The sequence below is a fragment of the Rhea pennata genome, chromosome Z (genome assembly GCF_028389875.1).
Source record: "Rhea pennata isolate bPtePen1 chromosome Z, bPtePen1.pri, whole genome shotgun sequence".
Lineage (NCBI taxonomy): Eukaryota > Metazoa > Chordata > Aves > Rheiformes > Rheidae > Rhea > Rhea pennata.
The window spans coordinates 72,039,549-72,064,477 of NC_084702.1; the positions used below are offsets into that span (position 1 = coordinate 72,039,549).

A 24,929-nucleotide genomic window follows, 5' to 3' on the forward strand; every position below is an offset into this window, starting at 1 on the left:
TTCTGCCCAGGCTTGATTGCCCTCTATTAAGACACCTTCTTACAGCAGCTAATCTCCCCACCACAGTGTCCCTGACACCATCATTTGGCACTGCAGGTGCCGCATCAGCCACATAGGACGGGATCAGCGATTTCACTCACCTGTCCACTCATGGCACAAAAAGGCAGCTGGGCTGGCTGGGCCCAATTTGCCTCCACCACTCTGCCATTGCCACTGCATGTCACTTGTTTTTAGATTTTTCATCACTCTTAGACAAAAGCTGGCTTTAGCTAGGGGATCTGCACACATCAGCAGCCATGTCTAAACATCCCTCCTCCTTCTCTGCATGTGGAGGAAACATTTAATTCAGTGTTCAATGTCCCTTCAAACCTAACCAAGCAAGTAGAAGATAGCTTAATAACATTAGAGCAGCAGAGTCCATCATTTCCATCCCATTTATACATTGCCTGGGATACGGTACCTTTTCGTTTAAGGTCAGCAGTGATTGTGCTGTTCCTGAACTAACAGCTTAAATGGCCTTGTCAACAATATGCAATTCAATTCTGAAGAAAGTTTGCAAAAGGATAGGATTTTAAGAGATAACAACATTCATACCTGCACATAGCGCTGCTGCCGGTCGCTAGAATTGTAAGGAGACATTCAAATTCCTCCTGAGCCATCATGAAGTATTGTTGGGTGCTGCTAACTGCACAGCTGGCTGCTTTCTGAGTACAGGAGAGCAGCCACACTCATGTGTGTGACCAGTCTCCACTGGTGAACCCTTGTGAAACCAGGGCCAGTGACAGACATGGTGGCTGATGCATGACCAGGAAGGACTCATAAATCAACAAGGAAACTTGACCTGAGCCAGAGAGCCCCGAGAGCTCTGACGGTCTCAGACTGGTTTTGATGGAAACAAAAAAGGCCTGAAATGTATGAGACATTCTCCTCCATTACTCCCACATCCCGTCCCTAAACGGACTGTCATGCTGCTGAGTTTTCTACACTCTCTTAGCACAGGGTAGATTCTCATTTCCAGCAGTGTCCAGCTGAAGGAACTTATTTAAAATCAGTCAAAACATTCTGGATTGACACCAGAGTGATTAGTTTCCAGCCAAAGACTACGCTTAATACAGAGGGTTAGCAGAGTGTATAAAGCCTTTGGGGATGTACTTATAAAATACGATCATCCTGAGAGATTGCTTTCTTGGATCAATTCTAAAAAGCCAGAAACAGAAAATGCTCCATTAAATGCAACATCTGGATATGAGAATTATATGCGCTTAGAAAGGGGGTTGCTTTTTACAGCATTACAGCTCATAGCTGGCTGAAGCCCAGAAAGAAAGTCTAAAAAAGGAATCTGGCGGGGGAGGTCAGCATCCTGCATGACTGGCCCTTATGGCCAAGTGGAAAAAGGGGAAAGGGCTTGTGCATCTCATTCCTGTCATTTGAGACAAGGATCCCATGTCTTCTCATTAATGGAAGACAGTACTTGCTCATTTACAGAAGGGGTGATGTACAGTGGTCAAGGGACAAATTCTGATGATCCAGGAGAACAAGAGGACATGCAGCATGGACTCTGTAGGAGTTGTGATGGGGTTAGGACCTCTTTTACTTGATTTCAAGGAGTTTTGTAAATAAAATCCAAGTTCAGAAAAGATGTGAGCTTTGGAAAGATGTGAACCTCTGCAGAGCTTATGGGCTTGCCTGGAGCACAGTGAGAAAGTGCCTTCTCACTTTTAATTATCCCACAAAGAGCAAACCCCCTTCCCACCACTTCCTGCTCCCACCTAGGAGGGAGCTGAGCCCTCCTACTTGGAGGGGAACAGAGAGCAGGATATGACATCCCAGACATCCTACTTAAAATGCTTGTGGTAATCTTAAATGGCTTACAAGTGATGGGAGCTTTGCCAACCTCATGGTACAGAAGAAGGGACAGTGAAGAGGCACTACAAGGCCTGCTGTGATTAAGTGCCTCAGCCAGAGAAATGCTGGTCATCCTTACCTTGGGCATCCTCCGCAGGTTGGGAGAGAGCTTCAGGCAGGTAACATGGCCTCGGTCATCTCCAATGATGACAACAGGGTAGACAGGGTTAAACTGGACGTGGGTTATTTTGTTTTTCTTCTTTGCCACCACTACTTGGGTGCATATAGCTTCATACTTATTAACACTCAGATCAAACACATGCGCCTGAGAAACAAAGGCAAAGAACACAAAGGGGATTAATCAGGCGAGAACATGCTCTCAGCAGAAGAACAATGCTTGGAGGAATCGCAGAAAGAAAAGGTCCTGTAGAAAGCCAGCCTCAGCACAAGATTACCATCTGCAGTCAGTGGCTTTGTCCTTTTTTAAGTAAGGACTGGGCAGAAGATATCTGCCATTTTGAGGGACTCTCCCCATCCTGCAGGGGTTCATGGGGTGAGCGCCTGTCCCCCACTCTGGGTGTGAGTATTGTGGGGCCAAGCCAACCTGGACCAGAAAGGGCTCAGAGCCAGCACTGCTCACCCTAGAAGCCTTAATCCCCCTTCCCCATATTGCAAATAATGATACAACTAGATGTTAAACCACAGTCTAACAAGGACTGATGCACAAAGCTAGGAACGCTGTCAAAAATACTAGTTACATTTTATTGCAGAGCTTTCCAACATTTTGGGCTTTAATAATAATATAGGAGTCAAATCGACAATCAAAAAGGAAAGGATGGGAACACGGACAATATGACTAGGAGTGCACTAGCAGGGTAAAGCAAGAGAAGCACAGGGAAATGAAATGTGCAGCACAGAACAGCTTGGTATGGGCAGCCCACTCCAGTCCAGCCACTTTGGATGCTGTGCCTATACAGATGTCCTTCTCCCGAGGCATTGACGAAAATGCCAGGTAAAGGCTAGCTAAACGGGAACGGCAAGCATGGAGGGAGGCAGACCCTAGGCCTTGTCCAGGAGGATTTCCACTAGAGCAGACTGTAGACCTGTGGCACTAAAACAGTAGTGACCCAGACCTGCCACATCACTCATTGCATGATAACACCCATTTCATCTGACTCCAGTGGGAACAACGGTAGGTACCCAAGTAAATGTGTTAACTTAACATTACCCCCCAATAATTGCATTTAACTGTCATCATTGCTACAGCTTGCAAAAGCTAATAAAACATGACGTTCCTGTCTTCTCTGGTGCTGAAGTGAGCAGTCTCTGGCATCCTGGACTCCCACCTTGAATCCACCATGGAGACTTTCAGCCTTATGTTTCTTTTCCCTCTTTGTTTTCAGAAAAAAAAAATGAGAAAGGGAACATTTTGTGCTAACAAGCACACTGGGAATATGGGGAAAATTAAGACCAAACTAGTTGCATATCTCCTGCCAGCTGTGTCCTATTTACCAGCGCTTCGGATCCAGATGAGACATATTATTTAAACACTGTGCCATGCTCACAATTTGAATCTAGGAATTAGTTTAAATTAGACGGCAGTTTAAAGCAGACACCCTATAAAAATGTATTTCAAAGAGCATGGAAGGTTTTGTAACAACTGGCTACATGTATTTTCTTATCACACACCAATGAATTGGTGGATTTTATCTGAAGCTGCGCATAACGGAGAGCTGGGCAGTCTGCAGGTGCACATGTCCCAGGCGGTCTCACATGCTGGCGTATCGCTGTAGGACTCAATGTCCAGCAGTTTGTGATATCCTTGGTCTGGGCTGGGGAACCACGCAAAAGCTTTACAGATACAAAAAGCAAGATGAGGAAAAATGCCTTCAGACTGAAGCAAAATAAGAGACTTCAAGACAGGGGAGAGGTTGGGAAGGGGACAGACATCCATAACAACTTATAATTCAAGACTAGAATTCAAAGCCTCAGCCACAGCTGAGTCTGGAGAACCTTTCCCTTCCCCAGTTGCCAAAAGCATAGGTGGAAGCATAGATTTCAGTCTGATCCATTCAAAATACCAGTTGTGATTCTACTCCTGAAACTCGAGGTCCCACTCTCCAGCCAAGGCATTCTCCATTTCCTACCTCTAGGCATAAATAAAGGTGGCCAGCTTAGCTTGCATATTGTGCCTGAGATGTTATTGTCTCTGAAACAGAACAATCTCTCTTTTAAGTGTGCCAGTGCTCAGTGACCCATGCTCACTGAAGATTTAATTACCTGGCTTCACAGAATATACGTCCCTTAATTTAGGGGCATGATTCTTCTCCCCAGTGACACAAGATCAATGCATAGTAACCTAAGGGCCTGGGAAATGCCCATTTCTTGAGTAGTATCAATTAATCTAGGGAAAAAAAGGCAACATGGAATTAGTAGCCAGGTTTCTTTTCAGGAGCAACTGCTGTTTTACAAGGCTGCCAGTGCACCGCATCTTTACACCAGAGCCAGGGCTGCAGCGTAGCAAAGGTGGCGTTGTCTGAACAATCAGTTTAGGAGTGCCGAGCAATGCAAATTACTCTGGGTGAGGCTGTTTTTCAAAAATGCCACTGACAGCCCAGACAAGCACAATGCCTGGACAAGAACTCGAGACCATCAGCAATACGGAGAAGGTCAAGCGCAAACAAGTTTATGAATGTTCCACTATAAAGCTCCTCTTTTATGAGCTTCTAAACAAATGGGCTTGTTTTTCTCTGCCAAGGGAATCATGGAAAAGAACAAGCTATTTCAGTTTTTCAGCTGGAAACATCAGCCTCATATCAGCTGTCAGATGCTCCAGATGGAGGGGTGGGCACCAGTGTTAGGAAGGACTTCAGAGGTTTCGACTTAGAGGCTTTCAGACATTCTTAGGGGAGGGGGAAATGTGGTCAGATCAGCATTGTTATTGTTTTTTGGTTATTGTGTTTTGGGAGAATCCTAAATCAGGTACAGGGCTTCCCACAACATTTGGGGCAGCTTCGTGGTGCTGTAAAGTAGCAGAGTTGCACAGGATCAGTACTAGTTGAAGATCTGCCTGGGGTTTGGGGCAGGGCTTTCTGCCCAAGGAATGGACGATTGAAATCCCACATCTCCTTGAGGCTCCTAGCCCCATGAGTTGCTCTGCTGGTTCAGGTTGTAGGGGGAGAGGATTACAGAGCAGGCTTCAGCTAGATCTCCCATCTCAGAGACTTACCAGCGGCACACAGCTTTTCTCTACTCCACAGCCCAGGTGGCCCTCCTCCTGCTAGCCTACAGATGACTGCTTATAGGCAAAGACAGCCTCATAGGTCTCACAAGCTGAGCATCTGAGCTGCTCTCCCTGCTTGCTCCTTTTCTCCTGCTGTCTGCAGTTGTAGCCTGGCACCACTGTCCTAGTCCTGCTCAGGGATGCCCAGTGCCATGGGCAGCCTGGTGATAGACCTCAGAAACTTGGAACAAGAGAACGTGTGGCCCTGTGCTACCTCTAGTTGAATGTACTGTGAGAAGTCACCTTCCCTGCCTAATGCCACCAGCCCACTCCAGGTATATGACTGAGAGCTGCCACCTGACTCCATGCGTGCCTCGAGCATTAGCATGCCATGAAGCTGCAGCATCCTTGGTGGCCCATGACAAGGCCTCGAGTCAGCACTGGAGTGGAAGGGCAGCGCTGCCTGCACTGACACTCATAAGGACACAACCAAGCTCTCTCTGCAGAGAGCAGGTGCCACTTTTCTTCTCAGGGTATGTATTCATCCAGCAGCCCCGGGATGGAAGCTGGCACCCTGACACTGTCAGGCAGCTGGTGCATTTTTGATGGGGGCTGATATCTGCTTAGTATTCATCATGTGGTGGATAAGTGTTATTAGATGCTCACTGACATACAACGTGTCAGGACATCCTGGGCTCCTACAGCTCACAGGGCAAGCCTGTTTCTATGCCTCTGGCCCCCAGTTCCTCACTCAAAACCATAGCAGCACCCACACTTTTATCTCCAGCAACACAGCAAGGCAGTGACACCTTCCAGAATGTGACACAACTATTCAATGAATCCACAGGAAATACAGCAACTTGCTCATAGCCCTGAAAGCAGAAAGCATAGCTTTGATGGGAAACAATCTAATCCATGATGGAAACCCCATTAAAGAGCATATAACACCATGCCAGTGCACTGCTCTGTGCTGGGACACCTGTTTGGGTTTGTTACAGCATCAAGAGCTGCCTAGGAACAAAAAGCAGACCAAAGAAGTATTCTTGTTTGCGCTTAGAAACCAGTGAGGGCCCCAGTGTGGATAGCCCCCTCTTTCCTGCCAGCCCTGGATGCCACTTCTCATGCTGCCTAGGCTCGCCCCAGCACTTCCCTCCCTGCTTTGAGGTGCCGGGAGGTGCTGTGCTGTAGCATGGTGGAGCCCCTTGTTTGCCTCTCCAACACATTCATCCATGAGCAGTTCAGAAACTATGGAGAAGGAGTTTCAAACCACTGATCTGTAGCCCTCAAAAAGAGTTTCCACTGTGGGGCATGATCTCAGAGAGGGACTGCAGTCTCCTGACAACAAACTTTCTTCTCTAAGATACGTTCTGCAGGTCACTTAGAAACAAACCAGGGATCCGCAGGGTCTTTGCTGCTTGCAGATCACAGCAGACACCTTCATCCTTGCTGCTAATACGCATTTATATAATGGGCATTTCAGTTCTCTTGCTACACAGTCCTGAGGAACAATATGTAGCCACTTTCTTACAGGACATAAATCATGCTCTGAGAGCAGGAAACCTGGGAAGGGAGGGGCAGAGACAGGGAAGAAAAGGAAAGGTGAAAATGGCTGAATATGGGAAAATTTAAGAACGCTCCTTTACTCCCCTCAGCTCAGCTATTATAGCTGAGCTACATACAGCTTTTATTTATAGTCCCTGTAAAGCTGCATGCTTACCCCAAAAAAGTGCAGGAGGACATACATAACCCTCCAAATGAAGCTCAGTGAAGCAATTCCTTGCAGCATGGGGATTAATAAGCTGGCATCAATAACCGTCACGGGAAATCTGGACTCCCAGCAATGAAGTGACAGACAGTCTGATGGTAGATATGACAGGCAGATGTTCAAAGCAAACTTCTCCATGGTGCATGGACAGTAATTTCGATTAGTCAGTACCCTCTAGAGAGGAGCACTCAAGTTAACCAGATGCCCAGTTATCTCTGAGCTGGGATCAGATGAATCCTGCAACCTCTGTCAGATACTTTCTATTCAATAAGATCATGTCTAAATTACTGTCAAAGTAACAACAAGGCCTCAATGCTTGATGCATAGGCAATAATGGATATAACTGCTGTGTTACAGTTGCCGAAAATATTTGGCATAAATGAGCTGCTTTGATGCCTGACTCTTGAACAGCCAGAGGAGGAATCCAGCTCAGCCACATCCAGACCTACAGCTCCTCCATCTATGAATCATACAACTATATTCCACCTTCCAAAAAAACAGTAGCTCCTGACTGAGGCTTCGCATGGCTGCTCTATAAGCATAGCACACTGCAAGTCCAAGGCTATTACTCTATCTCCAGCATCAAATCATGCTCAGAGTTTTAACTGAGTCACTTCTCCCCACCAGCTCTGCAAACTGCTTACAGTCTGAAAGTCAGACCGGTCTCTCATCCGCTCAGCAGTTCACAGCAGCTTTTTAGTGACATGGACCCTGCGGTCTTTGTATTGTGCTGTCACCCACAGCCCTACGGCCTCAGCGCTACCATTAGAGGCCCACTGCATGCTGGAGCCACTTGAAATGCCAGCAACTCACTTGTGGAGGCATGGAAAGGATCCTGTCTTTGGCCAGGCTGGCCTTGCAGCTCAGGAGATCTGAGCGGAGGCAGGACATCAGCCCGGTAAGCCCAGAGAGTGATCTGGTGGAGAGCTGGATCCTCTGAATAGCACTAACCAAAGGTAATCAATCTCTCTGACAGCAGAACAAACTACTTGACTTTTATGGCCCACTAAGATGGGAACCTGAGATCTACCTTGACCTTCCCAGCCTTCATGGCATGCCTTAAACATAGGTAGGGTCTGCAATGGCCACAGTCTTTGCTGTCCTTTTCTCCAGGGCTCATGAGCTTTCAGGCCCCAGGTATGGTCCAGGCACTGGTAGCCTGCTCAGAAACATCTGAGGGTAACCAGAATCAAGACAGGGTGAGTGGGGTGCGGGACTGTATACGTGAACAGTGCAGATACCTGGTAACTTGGCAATAAAGAATAAAATCAGTGCAAGAGTGAAAGGTGAGGGATGATTTAGTATGACGCTGCCCTTTATCAGTTGGCATCTCTCTCGCTGCTTGGCTTTTATTGTCTTTGTGATGGATTTCCCTTATTTTCTTGACTGAAAATCACGATACCTCATCCATGGGCAAACCCCAGAGCTGACTTGTTTCAAACCTTAGGTAATATATTTAACAAATTGGCAGGTTGCCCCGAGCCCTCACCTAGCATCAGGTTGCCTGCCAGAGCATCCCAAAGACACATGGTGAGCAAAGCAGCCCCAGTTTGCACTGAGACCAAGTTGCCATGAAGTGGAGGCCTTATTTATGTGCTTGTTATATTCCCACTACAGCCAGGACAAGCTATGAAGCAGCTCCAAAACATTCAATCTCCTTCAGAGGATGTTTCCAAGTTATACATAAGATTTTTTAAGACATTCCTTGGTCCCTCCAATGTACGGGGTCATCAGGGGCTCAGCAGGAGCAAAAGGGAACCTGACTCAGGAAAGAAACGTTCATCAGCTCCCTGCTTCTGCAAGGAGGCTGCAGTAATCCTGCCCCAATGCCAGCCCCAAATAGGGGTGCAGAGAGCAGGCCCAACGCACCCTTCTGACTCACAGCACCCCAGCCTGCTGCCAGGGGTGATGTAACAGGGAATAGCAGGCCTGTGTTGTTAGGCTTAATATCTCAGGGAGGGCCTCACTTTAGGACTGTGTCTCTCAGTTTTTTCTCATTCAGCAGGAACTGGGCTGCTCCTGATTCGACATAGCAGGAAAACAGCATCAGGCTCAGCTGATTTGACTCAGCTGCCATGAGCCAGTAAGAAGCCAAAGCTTCAGCATATAGAAGAAGAGCTGTTATTCATTCAGCTAGGCTGATGACCAGAGATCTGACCACCCAACCTCTTCAGAAAACACAGTTATATTGTTTTACAATAATGTGCTTGTTTATCCTAGCTAATTTCTATGCCAGTTACTACTTTCTGCCAACCTGATTCTGCTCTGATAGTCTTAGTGATTAGAATCATCTCTTTCATATCTCTGTCCTGCTCCTGAGTGCTGCTGTCTAGTACTAAGCAGCTGCTACATCCTATGCCAGAGCTGATGCTCTTCAGTTTGGTCTAATATGATTCTATCAAGTTACCTATGACTCTTTTTTTTCCTGTTTAACATTAATAGCATGCTTTGGAATGAATCACAAATCGAGCTAATGTTTCTTACACCTCCTCACACACTCTCCTTTTATTCTTCAGCTTTGTACTAAATTTAATTTGTTACTTTCCAAACCAGTTCTGAAAGGTGTAAGCCAAACAGAGAAATTAATCTGTGCTGAACTCCTGAGATAACTAGGCTGATAACAGCACCAAGCACTTCTGTGCTACACTGCAATCTCTTCTGTAACAGCAGAGATGACTCTTCCTTTGAGACCAGCATCCAAAGCTCAGCTTGAGCCCTGCTTGTGCTCGTGGGGAAATTCCCCATTGCATCTCCCCAGGTTTGTCTCCACAGCTGCGACTCAGAAGTACAGCTGCCATGTGTTTGCAAGAGCGTGGCAACACAGGCAATCCCCAGCCCCAGCCAGCTTTGTAGCCCTGCTGCTTCCCCAATTAGTGCTCATTTCATATTGCACATTTGGTTTCTGTCTTTATTGAATTTCATCTCACCAATTGCAAACTGCTGCTGAGGTTGTCAAGCTCATTTACAGTCCCAGTTCTGCCTCCAAAGCACTTGTAAGTCCTGTCTGATTAGTCCCATCCAAACTGCTGCTGGGTTTCAGTGCCAGCCCAGATCCCTGAAGCACCCCTAGCTGCACTGCTCACCCTGCTGAGGATGGGTTTCCACTGTGTTACATTCACCTTCTCACCTGCAGCGTGGTTTTCTCACTTTCCCACTTGCAGCATGGCAACAGCATTCCTGAAGTCAACCTCTATTGTGTCTACATCCTCTGACCTACCCAGCCTGTTACTGTCAAAAACTGAATTCGACTGGTTTTGTATCATATGGCATTATTAAAAACTTACTAAACCGGCTGCTCCTCGATCTGCCAGGGCTTACAAATACATTGTTCAATGATTTGTTCCAGGATAATTTTTAAGTCACCTAATTTCTCCAAAAATGTTGTCCTCCTGAGTACTTGACTGAGTACAAACCAACACTAATTTCAAGTTATTATGAAAATGCAAACAATTAAGCTTTTGCTGTATTGCATGCAGTAGAACAGACATCTGGGTGCTTTCAGCATGGTAATGGTCCTAATGCCAATCATCCCCACCTGCAAGTTCAAACCTAAGTGAGGGTATTATAGGTAAGAGCAGAGAAGCAGCTAGGAGCAGCTTTCTAAACTGTCTTGGTTACTCCTGATGGGCTCAGTGCCCCGGTAGATTTTCATGTAAAGTCAAGCAGGTTAATAAAAGAAATCTTTGGAGATGCTGTACAAACCATTTGTTCACTCAGATATGTTCATACAAGCAGAAGAGTACAAGCTCGGTTCCCGTGCTCTAGGTGACCCTGCTGAGCAGGGAGGTTGGACTAGATGATTGCTGGAGGTCCCTTCCAACCTTACTGATTCTATGATTCTATGATTCTGTGTGGCTAAATGACTTAATCGCAGTAGGCTGTTTGGGTTAAAAGGATATATTTCACGTCCTGAAAGAGCAGTAGCTCTAGTAACGAAAAACTGGGCCAAGAGGATCTGTGTAAGAAACAATCCCTGTAAAGCCACCAGTGAAAAAGGTTTAAAATCACTGGTTTGACTTTGCACTGAAACTTGCTACAGCGCTCACAAAGCCACCTTACCCGTGACTTGGTAACTAACGGGCACGAGGCAGCAAAGAGCAGTGTCCTGAGCTGCCTCACGCACAGCTTCAGCTTCAGAGCCCACCAGAGCACTCTGTAGAGCAGCAGGAGCTGCAGCAGGATAGAGGTCCTGCTCAGGTCCTGCAGGGACACACCAAGGTCTTCTGGGCCTCCTTTCTTTTCCCAGAGCAGCTGCTGAGGGAAAGGAATCACAGAGCAGAGCATCTGATGGCTGGGGGGTGAGAAGGGAACCCCAAGGACAAGAAAGCCTGCCCGGCGCGGAGCAAGTGGAGGGCAGCATTAAGCCAGGGACACTGCTCATCTACATCATCCAGCTCTGACATGTCACCAGCCCCTTGCTTTAGAGCAGATGTGACTCCCCCAGCAGCTCACATTAATCTCAAGGATTCAGTGGGGAGTGAGAGGGAGCCTTTTTGTGGTAGAAGAAAATGAGCGGTTTTACCAGAAAACAACCACTTTGCTGCAAAAGCTGCTTAGAAGCCGTTTTTAGAAAGTCCCTGCCCACTTTAGACTACTTGGAGGCCCTCCCAGGCAAGGGCAAAAGGGACCTGCACTCGTGTAGTGTTTTTGCACCCCAGCTATTGCCCTGGCCACGGCACAGAGAGCAGCGAGAGGTCCCGCTCCCAGCAGAGCAGGGCTAGGGGCAGCCCCACAAGGCCTGGATGGGCTGCAGCTGGACTGGGGGAGAAGGGAGCAAGGGGGTGCAGACAGCATGGCTGGAGACACCCGGGGAAAGGGCATTGCTGCAGGTGGGCAGGAGGAAAGGCTCAGACACGGCAGGGACATTTGAAGCAGTGAGGGGTTCGTGATCAGAGCTCCCTTGGGCACAAGCACTAACGCTGAGATACCTGCTGGCAGACCTGATTCATGCTCCACAGGGAGGGCAGGATTGGGTCCAAAATACCCAGGGAAATATTTGCAAAGGTGGAAGGCTCAGCAAACCTTTTATCTGCAAAATCTTCCAGCATTTTAAAGACAGAAATGGGCTTTTGCCTTTGGTCAGCATTAAATAGGCAGCAAGTTTCTGAGAACTGCTCTAAGAACAGACACTGATGCCAGTACTAAACAAGTATTTCTCTCCTAGCAGGGAGAGGATGGGTTCCGAGCTGGCAGACCTTTCTTCAGCATCTTATATTATAAATGAGATACAACAGGAACCTAGTCTTCAAGATTTCTCAAAGCATTTGCTCAGTAAAATATGTTTACATAAGCAAGAAAGGGCATACTTGCTTCCTGAGCAACACAAAACATTAGCTAATTTCCTGAAGGTTTGGGCCATTTCAAGTATTTCATATCTTGAAAGGTCAACAGCTCCAGTAAAGGGGGAAAAGCCTGGGAGCGTATGTCTGAGCAGCTCTCTCTGCAGAGTGTACACTTGGATGGCATTTATCTTGAGGCTATCAATATTTACTAAGGGCAGCTATAACATCACCCTGCTTTCACTGCATTAGACATGAAGGACACAGCCACTATCTCACAAAAACATGAGAGTAAATGGACTTGAACTTAATACATGCTCCTGAGCCACCTGCTCTAAAACTCCCAGGGTCCTCTTCTCTCAAAAGGATGCTCCATAGTGTCCCAGGATCACAGGTCAGAAGGGATCTCCAGAAGTCTCTTGTCCAAGCTCCTTCCCAAAGCAGGCTCAGCATTGACATCAGATGAGGTTGCTCAGGGCTCTACTTAGTCTACTCTTGAAACCTCCAAGCAGCACAGAGAACACAACCTCCCTGACACCGTTCTAAACTGTTGACCACTTGCTGCCTGCTATGTTGCCTTTCCAGCAGATGTCAGGGAGGCAAAATCAGGGGCAGCAATACAGAGACTTTAAAGAATTGTGGCTTCTAGGCAGAGGAGTGGTGCAGCCTTCACTGTCATATCCCAAAGCTATCTAGACCATACACACTGTGAGAAAGCGAGTCTTTTAAAAAAATCACAGCATTATGTTCCATTTAGTTTCCTTCCTAATCCCTCCTAACAGGTCTATCTGTATCTTCTTTTGTGATCCAACCTTCAGCAAGAATGGAGAATATCACCCGACTTGTCCTGAAACCTCCCAGGCCGCAGAGTGCTAGCAGCCTGCAGTCTTGCTCACAGATCATGCTGCAACCTTCCTGTCACCCTCTGAAGTGAGGATGCTGTTACGGCCATTGCAGGGGGCAGCTGTGGCCCACAGCTGTCCGGGGACACTTGTCACATGGGTATCTTTGGCTTTGTTAGCAGTGGTAACAATCATCCTGAATTCAGCATGAGAAGGAATCCACATGTTCAAAGCAAGCCAGACTTGGAGGTCTATGGCATTGGCCTTGTAGAGCACAACCTGCCAACACCATCTCCTTACATAAGGAAAGTAAGTACAAAAAAATTCCCAGGTGGAAAATTTCAGGTATCCAATTCCCACTTTAACATGTTTCATTGTCTACTTCTGCTTTAAGTGTAAGTAAGATGGGGCCAAAGCAAACTCCCAAGGTGAATCCTGCTGACTGCTGCAGGGACTGAATTCCTCTCCTCCCCATTTTCATGCCCTCTGTCCTTGCCATGAGCTGACCAGTGTCCCCAGATCTCCCTCTCTTGTGCCCTAAATGTGGAAGTCCAAGCATCCAAATCCACCTCCACAGTTTTTTATATGCAAAGCAGGTTTCTCATCCCAACTAGCTTTTTTTCTCCACGTCAGGTTTTTGCCATCTACAACCTAAAACCACTAAAATATGGTGTTCTCTAATCTCATTTTATTTCAGCGTCATCACATCAGCATCTGCACCCCAGCCACTGAAGCAGCAGGCAGCCTGGAGGGATCGGCAGAACTGCTGCCAGTCGACTGAGCTGCAGGACTCATATTTAGAAACACAAGGTCTCTCCACCTGTCTGTTTTAGGAACCACTGTGGAGCCTTCAAGGAAAGTAAGTGTCATCTGAGATGCAATCACAGAGCTAACTGCAGCAGACTTAGCAAACTGACCGAAACCAAAGCTGAATGTTCATTAACAGCCACTCCAAGTATATCAGGTGGAGACCAGCTTCCATAAAAGCAGCTGGCTGTCCAGTCCCTTTAAAATCAGGCCACTTATTTAGACACCTAAGTATAGATTTAGGAGTTTGTTCAGACAGTGTTGGCACGGATGCGTACATCTCAGGGATCATTTCATTTTATCTCAATTTTCATTGCAAATCATTCATGCTCATTCTGAAATAAAACTGCCATCAGGCAGAGCAGGATACTAAGGCAATTACCTAGAACATGATAAAGGGGAACAGCAGCAGCCAGTGTCCATTGCACCGGCTGCAGCACGTGTACGCTCAGGTTATTTATGAAGAGATGGTGCTGTCTGGAGCAGATGCCCTGCTGGCAATGATCATGATTTATCATAATTCCCATGATAATTATACCTTTCCTTAAATCCTCACCTCCTGGAGTAATGGGATTGTGAGCTTTTTACCTCACAATTAGCCTCATTTTTTAAAAAATACCCTGATTCCCAAGCCAGTCTTATGAGCTGGGGGGCTGATTCACACATTTTGGACGCATAGAATCAACTTAAGTAAGACAGTGTGTTTTTCAAAACATGTCAAGCATCCCTTTAAGACTGCAATTAGGGCCTGAGTTTTAAAACCACCTCCAGGCAACCTTCAAGTTGTGCAGACATAATTACATGTGGATACAAAGCTAGTGGCTGTTTCTGAACAAGAGATCTTTAATGTTTTATTCTATGGTTGCATGTCCCGTAGTTTTCTGTAGCCTCTTAACATAGATTTTTCCCAGCATTAATGGAGCCTGCCCTTTGCTAGGCACTGAGTTAATCTCCAGAAGTTAGTTCTGCTACAAAGTGGAGTGTATCCAGGAATTGAAAGGCTGTAAACAACTATTTACCCTATTTCCATTGCAGATCTAAAAGGTTATGTTTAAAAAAGAAATTAAACTATATTTCAGGCTTACCCTGCTGCAATCAACATGGCTAGTGGCTAGAAGAGGGGACCAGGATTTCTATCATCAGCATCAGTCCTGGCCAATCTACTGCAATGGGAAGGCAGCTCTTGCCTGGACCTTTCCTGTCAGACAACCCAATGCTGGGCTGCTCCTGGCTGAGGATCACTGTTCTGAGAGTTCAGGATAAAAGAATTAAATGATCCTGATTAGGATATCATGGATGTGGTGCTCCCAAACCAGCTACTCTTCTGTCTTAGCCCTGTCTCATTCTCATACAAACTCCAGGCCAGCGGATGATGCAGCTAATGTGCAACAACACAACTTGAGTCATGGCAGCAGTGGCTAAGACAAGCTAGAGGTGGGATGGAAAAATCTCATGAAAAAAACTCTGGTCAAGTCCTAAGGCGCTTCTGTGTAGTTGATAAAGCCCTAACAAAGAGCGTGGCCCAAGTGAGTAGCCTGAAACCTCCCTGGAGATGAGCGGTCGCTGCAGAACCTTGACTGTGTGAATAAGACAACCAAGTACAGCCAGCACTCACACTACATCTGCTCACGCTGCCCAGGGTGTATCACTGCCTGCAAACAGCCCCATCTTCTTTCCCACAGTTAGGCACCAGGCCACACCGGGGTGCCCACCCCAGTTGTCTGCTGCTCACCCCAGCACTCAGTCCAAGCTGTGAACCCCTGCAGGACCCTTGCTAGGTTTGGAGAGGTCACACAACTCCTGTGGGGAATGAGTCAAAGGATGTTTAGGCATTAGCAACACTGGATATTTAGGTCCTTCATTTGGCGTATAGGAAAAGCGACAGATCCATGAACAAAGGGTCAAATCACGATCACAACTTGGCAGCAGCGCGAAAAGCAACAACACTGTTTTCTGCAGGCTGCAGCATCCTGAACTTCCCTGGGAGACCATGTGATCCAGTACAGATGATATTTCCATTACTTAGCTTGGGAGAGACAATTTCACAGCCCAAGCCATGATATCAGTGAAATTAATTTTTTCTATAGCAAAAAGGTTAAACTGCAATAAAGTTGTTGAGGCACCGATTCACTGATACAGATATATAAAGGCCATCTTTTTGCTACAGTAATTTGGCCAAGCCATGCAGACTTTCCATTTACGCCAGCAGAACATGCAGCCCATGGTGACAAAGCAATGTGGTCTTACAGTACAAAAACAGTGTTGACAGATAGCCACGTGTCCTGGCTGCTTGCCAGACCTGAATTAACCATCTGAGCTACTAGGATGGATGGCTAGGGGCAAAACTATAACTACCACCATCCCAACATTAGGATTGTTCTAAGTACTTCATTACCAAGTCATTACTCTTGGAGACAGCCTCTCACAATAGCAAAAATGCTAATCTCATTTTATCTAATTGGAACAAAGTTCTATTGGCTGGCCCTGAGCCTATTGCTATAATTGATTTTTTAATATCAATATAAACATGTATGTGAGTACATAGTCTGCTGCTTCCTTATGCCTTGGAGGTTTGGGAGCAATGCTCCGATGTAAGATGGTGCTGGGGGGGCTCTGCTCTGCCGTATCATTTCTCCACCCTTATGGATACATTGGTTAATGAGCCGATTTCATATAGAAGGAGGTATGTGTTTTCTCTCTTTGCCTTTACCCCCTGCAAGCTGCACATGTGCACTGCTAAGGTCAACGTGAGAAGAAGCAGGGAGTTGTGTGAGTGTGCCATGCTTGCCTCAGCACAGAGGGAGCAGTGTAGAAAGGAATGAGCAATTGATGCCCAGGGATATACATGCCAAGGACATGAAAGCATAGGAAAAAGCAGCCTGTTCCCTGTCTTGCTTTCCACTCTGTTCTCTGACTATCTCCAATCCCTGGAGCAAGAGGAACAAACCAGATCTGCAGGGAGGCTTGACTTGCTTATGCTAGTGGTTGTGTTTGGTCACTGAAAAGCACCTGTGCTTAGAGGACAGGGGAAACTTGCATCAGTGAAGGGTTTATCAAGGCTGCAGTGAGATGTGCATTTGATCCTTAGTATCTCCTAAAGCCTTCAAATTTCTGATTTAGCACAAACTACAGAATTTGCACCACTGCAGTGCAGTTGAGAGATTTCTGGCCTTGTAGCTTGTATGAGTATGGTAGGTCTCAGGGAAGAAGGAATAAGAAATGCTGTTGCCTAGGTTTCCTCACCTCTGTTGCTTTATGACTTCTGTGTCCTATGAAATCACGTTCAGTAAAAATGAACTGATAGTGTTTAGGATGTGGAGCTACCAAAAGAGCCCTGATCTCTCTAGGCAAGCAGCACACACTTCAGGCAATTCAGTCCCAGTTGCTGATGGGTTGCTGCTGGCAGAAGATCCTCAGCTTCCCAAGGTGCTTGGCCAGGTTTGGGCTCGCCTTTCCTCCGTGCACAACCCTAAACTCTCTTGACTTTCTCCCAGATTGAATCAGAGCAGTGTTGCTCCCAGCCTCTTACCTTGCCATCAGTGGTGACCGCAGCAAAGACAGTGGAGGAGTAAGGGGACCAGGCAACATCCCCAACAGCAGAATTCAGGTCATAAATAAACATCGGAGTCCTGGAAAGAGAGACGAAGGGAGAAGAGTTCATTTAAACTTATGCCACTCTGGAAGTGAAATACAGATATAAACACTTTGATGCTGCAGCCTGGTGGGCTGTGCTGTTCAAAGCCAACTGCAGAAGTGAGGGATGGGATATTTCCCTACGTCAGCTATCAGTCAGCACTTGAGCAAAAGGCCCCAGAAGGCAAAGGAAAGCTGAGTATCCACCAAAACAGGCCTGGACTGGTCCCAGTGTGATAAGCAGAAAGGCAGCTCATTTCTTCTTTCTGGAAGCACTTTGAAAGCTTCCTCTGCACACACAGTGAGATGGAGTTTCTCTGGTTAATGATCATACAGGAAAAAGTGATTTCCCTCTCTGGACCTCTGACAATACCATTGAATATTAGAGCAGTATTGGCAACAGGAAATATTTGACTCTGATTTACAACAAAATCAATTTCCTGATTGAAACCAGACATTCCTCAACCACTAACCCTGAACTTCATTAGGTATTTTTAAATATTCCTTTCTTTTTTCTTTTTTTTTGCCTCTCTGGCTCTCAAAAGGTTTCTGGCCCCCGAGGCCATATGCCAGCACATGACATTTCTTTGTATCATTGCTGCAGAGGAAAAATCCAGCCACAGAAGGTGCTGTCTGAAGAAAGGCAGGTCCAAAGCAAAGCAGTTAAGCTCTGTGCTGAGCTGTGCCACTTGGCCAATCTCTGGGACAGACTATGTTAAGGAGGGCAAATCTGATTCTTCAGCCCCAAACAAGGTAGATAAGAGAGTAATTAGCAATATGTCCAGTAAACGGGGAAACTGTGACTGAGATTCAAGTAGAGTCAACATCTGCAGCCTGCATCTCGGCCTGGATGAGGACGACCTTCCCAACCACACTAGGACCCAGCAGGACCTACTTGATGGTGTGATCCCAGATCTTGACTGTCCAGTCAGAACTACAGGAAATGAAGACCTTCATATGGTAGGGATTCCAGCTGACTGCATCCACAGCCATGTGATGGGCTTCAAACACATCCAGAAACTGGCTTGAATAGCATTTTGAACACTGCAATGGAAAGAACTAGTCAGTAACTAGACCTTCCTCTGGAGCTGGTATTCTTGGATAAAAATGTTTGTGAATACTTATGAGGCCTGCCAGGCTCTGAGGGGGGCAGTACCCAGAGGCACTACAGAAACCAAATCATTTAGCACATGCTGTTTCACCCCACTGGCAGGAAAAACTGAGCACCTCTCTGCTGGGCATGAGGACTGGAGCCAAAGATGTGTTTAATTTACAGCTGGAGCCATGCTGCGGAGCCCATTCTCCACTGCAGAAACTCCATCACCTTCCTGCAAGCCTGGGCTCCTGGGGCATCTCAAGAGAGGCAGGGAAAAACAGCTGTTATGTTGCACAGGAGCACATAGCCCGATCTAGGTCATTCCTTATCTCTGACAGCAGTTGGTAGAAGATGCTCAAGGAAAAGCCTAAGAAATGGCACAGGGACAGAGTGCTTCCTCCTCCAGCCATAAGCCCCCAGTCCTGTGGGTCAGCAGTTTAGGATATGCCGAATGGGAACCTGCATCTGGACTGTTGCATTTAATACTGGCAGAAATGCTGCTCTCAGCTAGAGCATAAGCCATAGGAATGAACTGTCAGACCCTCTGAGGGATTTTGGAAACATGCCACAAGCTCCTGCCCTGCAATCATCCTGCAACAGCCCATACCAAGAGCCTGCTTTGTCACACAGCTATGACCTGTAACCCTTCCTCTTGCACCAACGTGTTGGGCCACCCCACAACACAGCCAACAGCAGCCTGCAAATGGGACAAACACTGGTATGCATGCAAGTGCCAGCCCAGCAGCACCACAGCTGTGGCTGCTACTGAATGGCAAAACAGAGGACGTGAGCAAGAACTAGAAAACATTTGGGGTCCTTGGAAAAGTCACTTGGTGCGTAAGTTAACGCAGCAGGAGGAGAAATTAAAATCTGCTTGTGTGCACTAGCAGGATGTGGAACTTGATCCAGATCCAGATCTCCATCAGTTCTGCATTCACAGAGAAATGAGGTTATTGTCCCCAACTCTCCTCCCCACAGAGGGGACAGGAGGCTTCTTTCATCAGCAGCAAGGACCCTTCTCTGATAAGGAAAGTCCTCTTGGCTGTGTGCTGACATGTGAGCCACATCCATGTAGTAAGCGTGGGTTCAATTCACTCTGCCTCAGTACAGCTACTGTAGGGACTGTTCAGGACCTTTCTTTATTCCCTAATGCAAGAACACATCATCTGCCAGAGCAGCAGGACTGCTGAAGTGTTAACGTGAATTTAATTCTTGCACACTAAAGCTTGGACTGCACAGACTCTAACTAATCATGAGGCTTAATTCTTTATTACACATTACTGTTTATTACATTCACTGTCTGTGTACTTGGCCTTTTTTATTTCCAATGCCCTTGTGCACTAGGACAGGTACTGAATTCAGGATGCTAAAACGAGTTCCTGGGAGGACTGCTACAGTGGGCAATGGGAATACGGCTCATGCTCCACTGAGATACACTGGCAGGAGGAGGTGGTGTCTGTAGCTTGCTAATACTGTGGTACATACACTGTCACTGAGCTACTGTTCCTCTGTGTAATTATGGTAGTGAAATTTCCTTTAATGGCATGTTCCATAGCTTTACTTCGTAACTCTTAATGTTCAGCCACCAGGGAAATTGGTACTTGGCTTATTTTGAAAGTTACTTTGCTAGGAGCACACAGAATAGGTCATGAGTAATTTGACACAAGAGAGAGGGTGCTTTTTTGGCTGTCATTCCAAGTACTTGCATTAAAGTCCCTAATACCTGAGGACTTTTAGCAGTAAGAGCCTTACCAGATCTGTCTGCATCCAACAGAACTGTAACATTCAAGGCTATGTTTTGAAGGCTTTTGTGGGGTCTGGGCAGTGCTCCAGGCACGGGGATGGGTGGCCTGCAACACTGTGGGATGGGCTGACCCCCAGGATGGGATTTGCAGTGAACAAGCATGGCCCAGATCTGAGGCCCAGCCTCACATAGAAAACAGAAAGGCAATTTTCCCATAAAAACTTCAGCCATCAATTTGAAATCAGCAGCAAAATGGGTTCTGTAGGGCAGATGCCCAGCTGGTGTCCCTGGTGGGAAATGAACCCTGCTGCCAGCTCTAATGTAGAGCCATATGCCATGCCCCAGCGCTGCCTGCCAGCCTGACGCCACATTCATCCCAACCTCTTCGGTGTTTTCTCTGATGTGCCAGACAGGGACTTGTTCTTCCCAAGATCTATTTTGAAGAAATGCTATTAACCTGAGAAAAAGTTCAGAGCAAAGTGTGATTTTAACTGTTATAAGAGCTTCTGTATTGACTAGAACCACTAGCAAAGTCTTCCACTACTGGTCTCTTTAAAAACTGCAGTTATTAGACACATGTCAGGATGAAAACAAACCACCTGGAAAATGTGATGCGTAACTTCCAGGACAATTTTGAAGACAAGGAGCAAACGCAGGGACCAAGCATTTGTGCAGCTTGCCTGATCTTCTAGAGCACTGCCCAGCTTTGCTGAAAGGGGTTTTCTCCTATTTGAATAGTGGTAGATGTGTATGAATAGTAAACAGTATTTTTTGACAAGACAGTAAAGCAGGGATGAGCCTACTACAGCAATACAAGAAATCAGTAGTAAGTGCTGACAGGACAAAACAGGGGAGAGAAATACTGTGAGGAAAAAAATTTCCAAAGACACAAAACTTAATCATCTTCATTAACAGCACTTCAGCTTATACAAGGTAACACTAGCCTCACATGAAACTCCTCACATGAAACGTCCATGGTGAATGGATGGTTATTAGTGTCCTCGTGAGTTGGAGAGTTTCATCAGTTCACTAAAAGAAATGTCATGATGCTAGGTAACACATAAACCTAATAAATAATCTTTTTCAAAGTAGGTTTGTAACAAGCACCAGAAGGAGTATTGCACAATGCTGGTGCTTGCAGGCAGATCAGGGCGCACAGCTGACGGCTCAAGACAAATTGCTAACACAGACGTGTCTGGTGTTGTTGATAGCAGCTCTTATGAGCATCACCCAAGGTGTTGCCTTGGTTTTCACTTAGTGCCTTCTTGTAGAGATTTTTAACAGAAGTACTAGGATTTTGTACAATGGTATATGAATGGATACAGACGTATGTGAATGCATCAGGAGAAAGAGCAGGAAATGGTAAAAGAATGACGCTGTGTTAATTATAACGTTAACTGATAGCAAGCATCGTCACTCAAGTGACCACATAACAAGATAGAGAACAAACTGAACACCGATAAGGTGCTGAGAATATGAAGAACAGAACTCAAGTCATAAAACATCCAGAAAAGGAAAACACCTTTGCCTAAGACTTAGACAGGGTGACAAAAGATACTGAAGCAGAAGATGACAATAGCTCTCTGTTCCTAAAGGGCACTGGAAGTCAGAGCATGTCCAAAACCCAGTCTGTCATCACCAATGAGTGCAGCAAACAGACTCAGCAGTTTGCACAGCAGGGCACAAGAAGGCACCTTTGTTTCCAATCCTAGGAGAGTACACTTCATAAGATATGGTCATGACAGGCTGCAGAGCACATTCCCCAGTAGCTGTTGGAGTCACTGCATCAGCTGTGTCAGAGGCTTTGACCCAGATAGACCCTCTGACAGCAGATGCAGCCCTAGAGGTCTTATGCTGCTAGGAGTGCTCGAGGCCTCCCCATGAGGTCTGGGCTGACAGACCCACCTCCTTCAGAAGGTGCATTGTTGTTGACAAGCTGTGTCGTCAGGTAAAGGAGTTATGGGAGGAAGTCAGTAGGCTGTGCAGCATCCAAGAAGATGAACAAGAGATAGGCAGGGTATTCTTGGAGACCATGTAGCTCCAGGAGTCCCAAAGCCCACAGCAGTGGAGTTGCTGGAGGGCTCTGTGCTGTGTGAAATGGTACCTCATAACACTGTAGAAGGCTAGAAACTGGTCACTTCTCATAGAAGGAGAAAGGCTCTTACCCCTCCTGAAGCCTTCAATTGAGGAACAGGTTGGACGTGGCTTCAAAGGAAGCAACTTGGCGGTGCCTTGTGGGAACACTCAGAAGCAGTGAGTGATTGCTGTGGGTGACTCCCTGCTGCAGGGGACAGAGGCACCTATCTGCTGACCTGACCTCTTGTCTAGAGAGGTTTGTTGCCTGAGAGGGGCTTGAATATGAGATATCATGGAAAGACTGACAAAGCTTGTCCATGTGTCAGACTACTACCCTCTGCTGCTCTTCTGTGTGGGCACTAATGATACCAAGGGCAAATTGGAAACCACCAAATAGGATTTCAGAGCTCTAGGAATGGTGATCAGAAGTCTGTGAACCCAGGTCATTTTCTCCTCAATCCTGCCAGCGAAGGGAAGGATAGGAGGAGGAGTAGGTGGATTTTCCAAGTTAACAACTGGCTGCACTGCTGGTGTTGGCAACAGAGTTTTGATTTCTATGACCATGGGACTGGGTTTGAAGATCAACAACTGATGGGGAGAGATGGAATCCACCTCACTACGGGGGCTCATGTGTCTTTGCCAACAGGTTGGTCAGCCTGGAAAAAGGGGCTTTAAACAAGGAAAGATAGGGGAAGGGAAAAGTTATACAGACAGCGTAGTCAACAAAACACAGCTCAAGTCAGGATGCCTCCAGTGGGTGCATGCAGCCAAGCAAGTGCATATGATAAGACATGACTATGAAGGATCCTCTAGCACCTCTCCTGGGAAAGATTATTTCTTTGAAGTGACTGTACACAGCATGGAGAATAAACAGGAAGAATTAGAGATCTGTGTGCAGCTGCAGAACCATAATCTCATTGGAATTACAGAGACATGATGGGACAGCTCGCATGACTGGAATGCTGATGGCTACATCCTTTTTAGGAAAGACAGGTCAGGAAGGCAAGGTGGTGGAGCTGTGCTTTATGTGAGAGAGCAACTGAAATGTATCAAGCTCTGCCTAAGGGTGAATGAAGAGCGAGTCAAGAGCTTATGGGTAATGATTAAAGGGCAGGCTAACACGGGTGACACTGTTGTGGGTGTTTACTACACGCCACCTGATCAGGAAGAGGAAGTTGATGAGGCCTTCTACAGACAGCTGGAAGTAGTCTCATGGTCACAGGCCCTGGTTCTCATGGGGGACTTCAACTACCCTGATATCTGCTGGAAAGACAACACAGATGATAGGCACGAACAGTCCAGGGGGCTTCTGCAGAGCATTGATGATAACTTTTTGACACAGGTGGTAGAGGAGTCAGCAAGGAGAGGTGTGTTGTTGGATCTTATACCAGCAAACAAAGAAGGTCTGTTTGGAAATGTGAAGGTTGGAGGTAGCCTTAGCTGCAGTGACCATGAGATGGTGGAGTTCAGGATCCTGCATGGAGGAAACAAGGCAATAAGCAGGACTGTAATCCTAGACTTTAGGAGAGCAGACTTTGGCCTCTTCAGTTAACTACTTGGAGGAATCCCATGGGTTAGGGCCCTAGAAGGAAGGGGGGGATCTAAGAGAGCTGGTTAATATTCAATCATCACTTCCTCCAACTTCAAGATTGGTGCATCCCAAGGAGTTAGAAGTCAAGCAAAGGGGGCAGGAGATCTGCATGAATGAGCAAGCAGCTCCTGGCAAAACTCAGACAGAACATGAAAGTACACAGAATGTGGGAAAAGGTACAGATCTCCTGGGAGGAATATAGGAACATTATCAGAGTATGCAGGGATGCGACGAGGAAGGCTAAGACCCATTTAGAATTAAATCTGGCAAGGGATGTCAAGAACACCAAGAGCTTCTTCAAATACATCAGTAGCAAAAAGAAAACTAGGAAAAATGTGAGTCCACTGCTGAATGGGGTAGGGGCCCTGGTGATGAAGGATACAGAGAAGGCAGAATTACTGAATGCCTTCTTTGCTTCAGTCTTTACTGCTAAGGCCGGCCTTCAGGAATCCCAGACCCTGGAGACAAGAGAGAAAGTCTGGAGAAAGGAAGACTTTCCCTTGGTTAAAGAGGATCAGGTTAGAGGTCATTTAGGTAAACCTGACACTCACAAATCCATAGGCCCAGGTGGAGTGCACCCATGAGTGCTGAGGGAGCTAGCGGATGTTATTGCTAGACCACTCTCCATTGTCTTTGAAAGGTCATGGAGAACAGGAGAGGTGCCTGAGGACTGGAAGAAAGGCATTACCACTCCAGTCTTCAAAAAAGGCAAGAAGGAGGACCCAGGCAACTACAGGCCAATCAACCTCACCTCCATCCCTGGAAAGGTGATCAGCTCATCCTAGATGTCATCTCTAAGCATGTGGAGGAAAAGAAGGTGATCACGAGTGGTCAGCATGGATTCACCAAGGGGAAATCATGTTGAACCAATCTGATAGCCTTCTATGACGGAATGACTGGCTGGGTAGATGAGGGAAGAGCAGTGGACGTTGCCTACCTGGATTTTAGCAAGGCTTTTGTCACTGTCTCCCACAACATCCTCCTAGATAAGCTCAGGAAGCATGGGTTAGATTAGTGGACTGTGAGGT

General features: G+C 46.6%; 1 protein-coding gene across 1 annotated transcript in view; it reads right to left on the reverse strand.

Moving 5' to 3' along the window:
• DNAI1 (dynein axonemal intermediate chain 1) overlaps positions 1 to 24,929 on the reverse strand; it is a 138,116-nt gene that overhangs the window by 26,526 nt on the left and 86,661 nt on the right. Inside the window, exons 17-19 of the mRNA XM_062600032.1 lie at positions 18,290 to 18,438; positions 17,291 to 17,390; positions 1,985 to 2,170 (exon numbers count right to left, since the gene is read on the reverse strand). Coding sequence (XP_062456016.1) covers positions 1,985 to 2,170; positions 17,291 to 17,390; positions 18,290 to 18,438 — 435 coding nt within the window. The remainder of the gene's footprint in view (positions 1 to 1,984; positions 2,171 to 17,290; positions 17,391 to 18,289; positions 18,439 to 24,929) is intronic.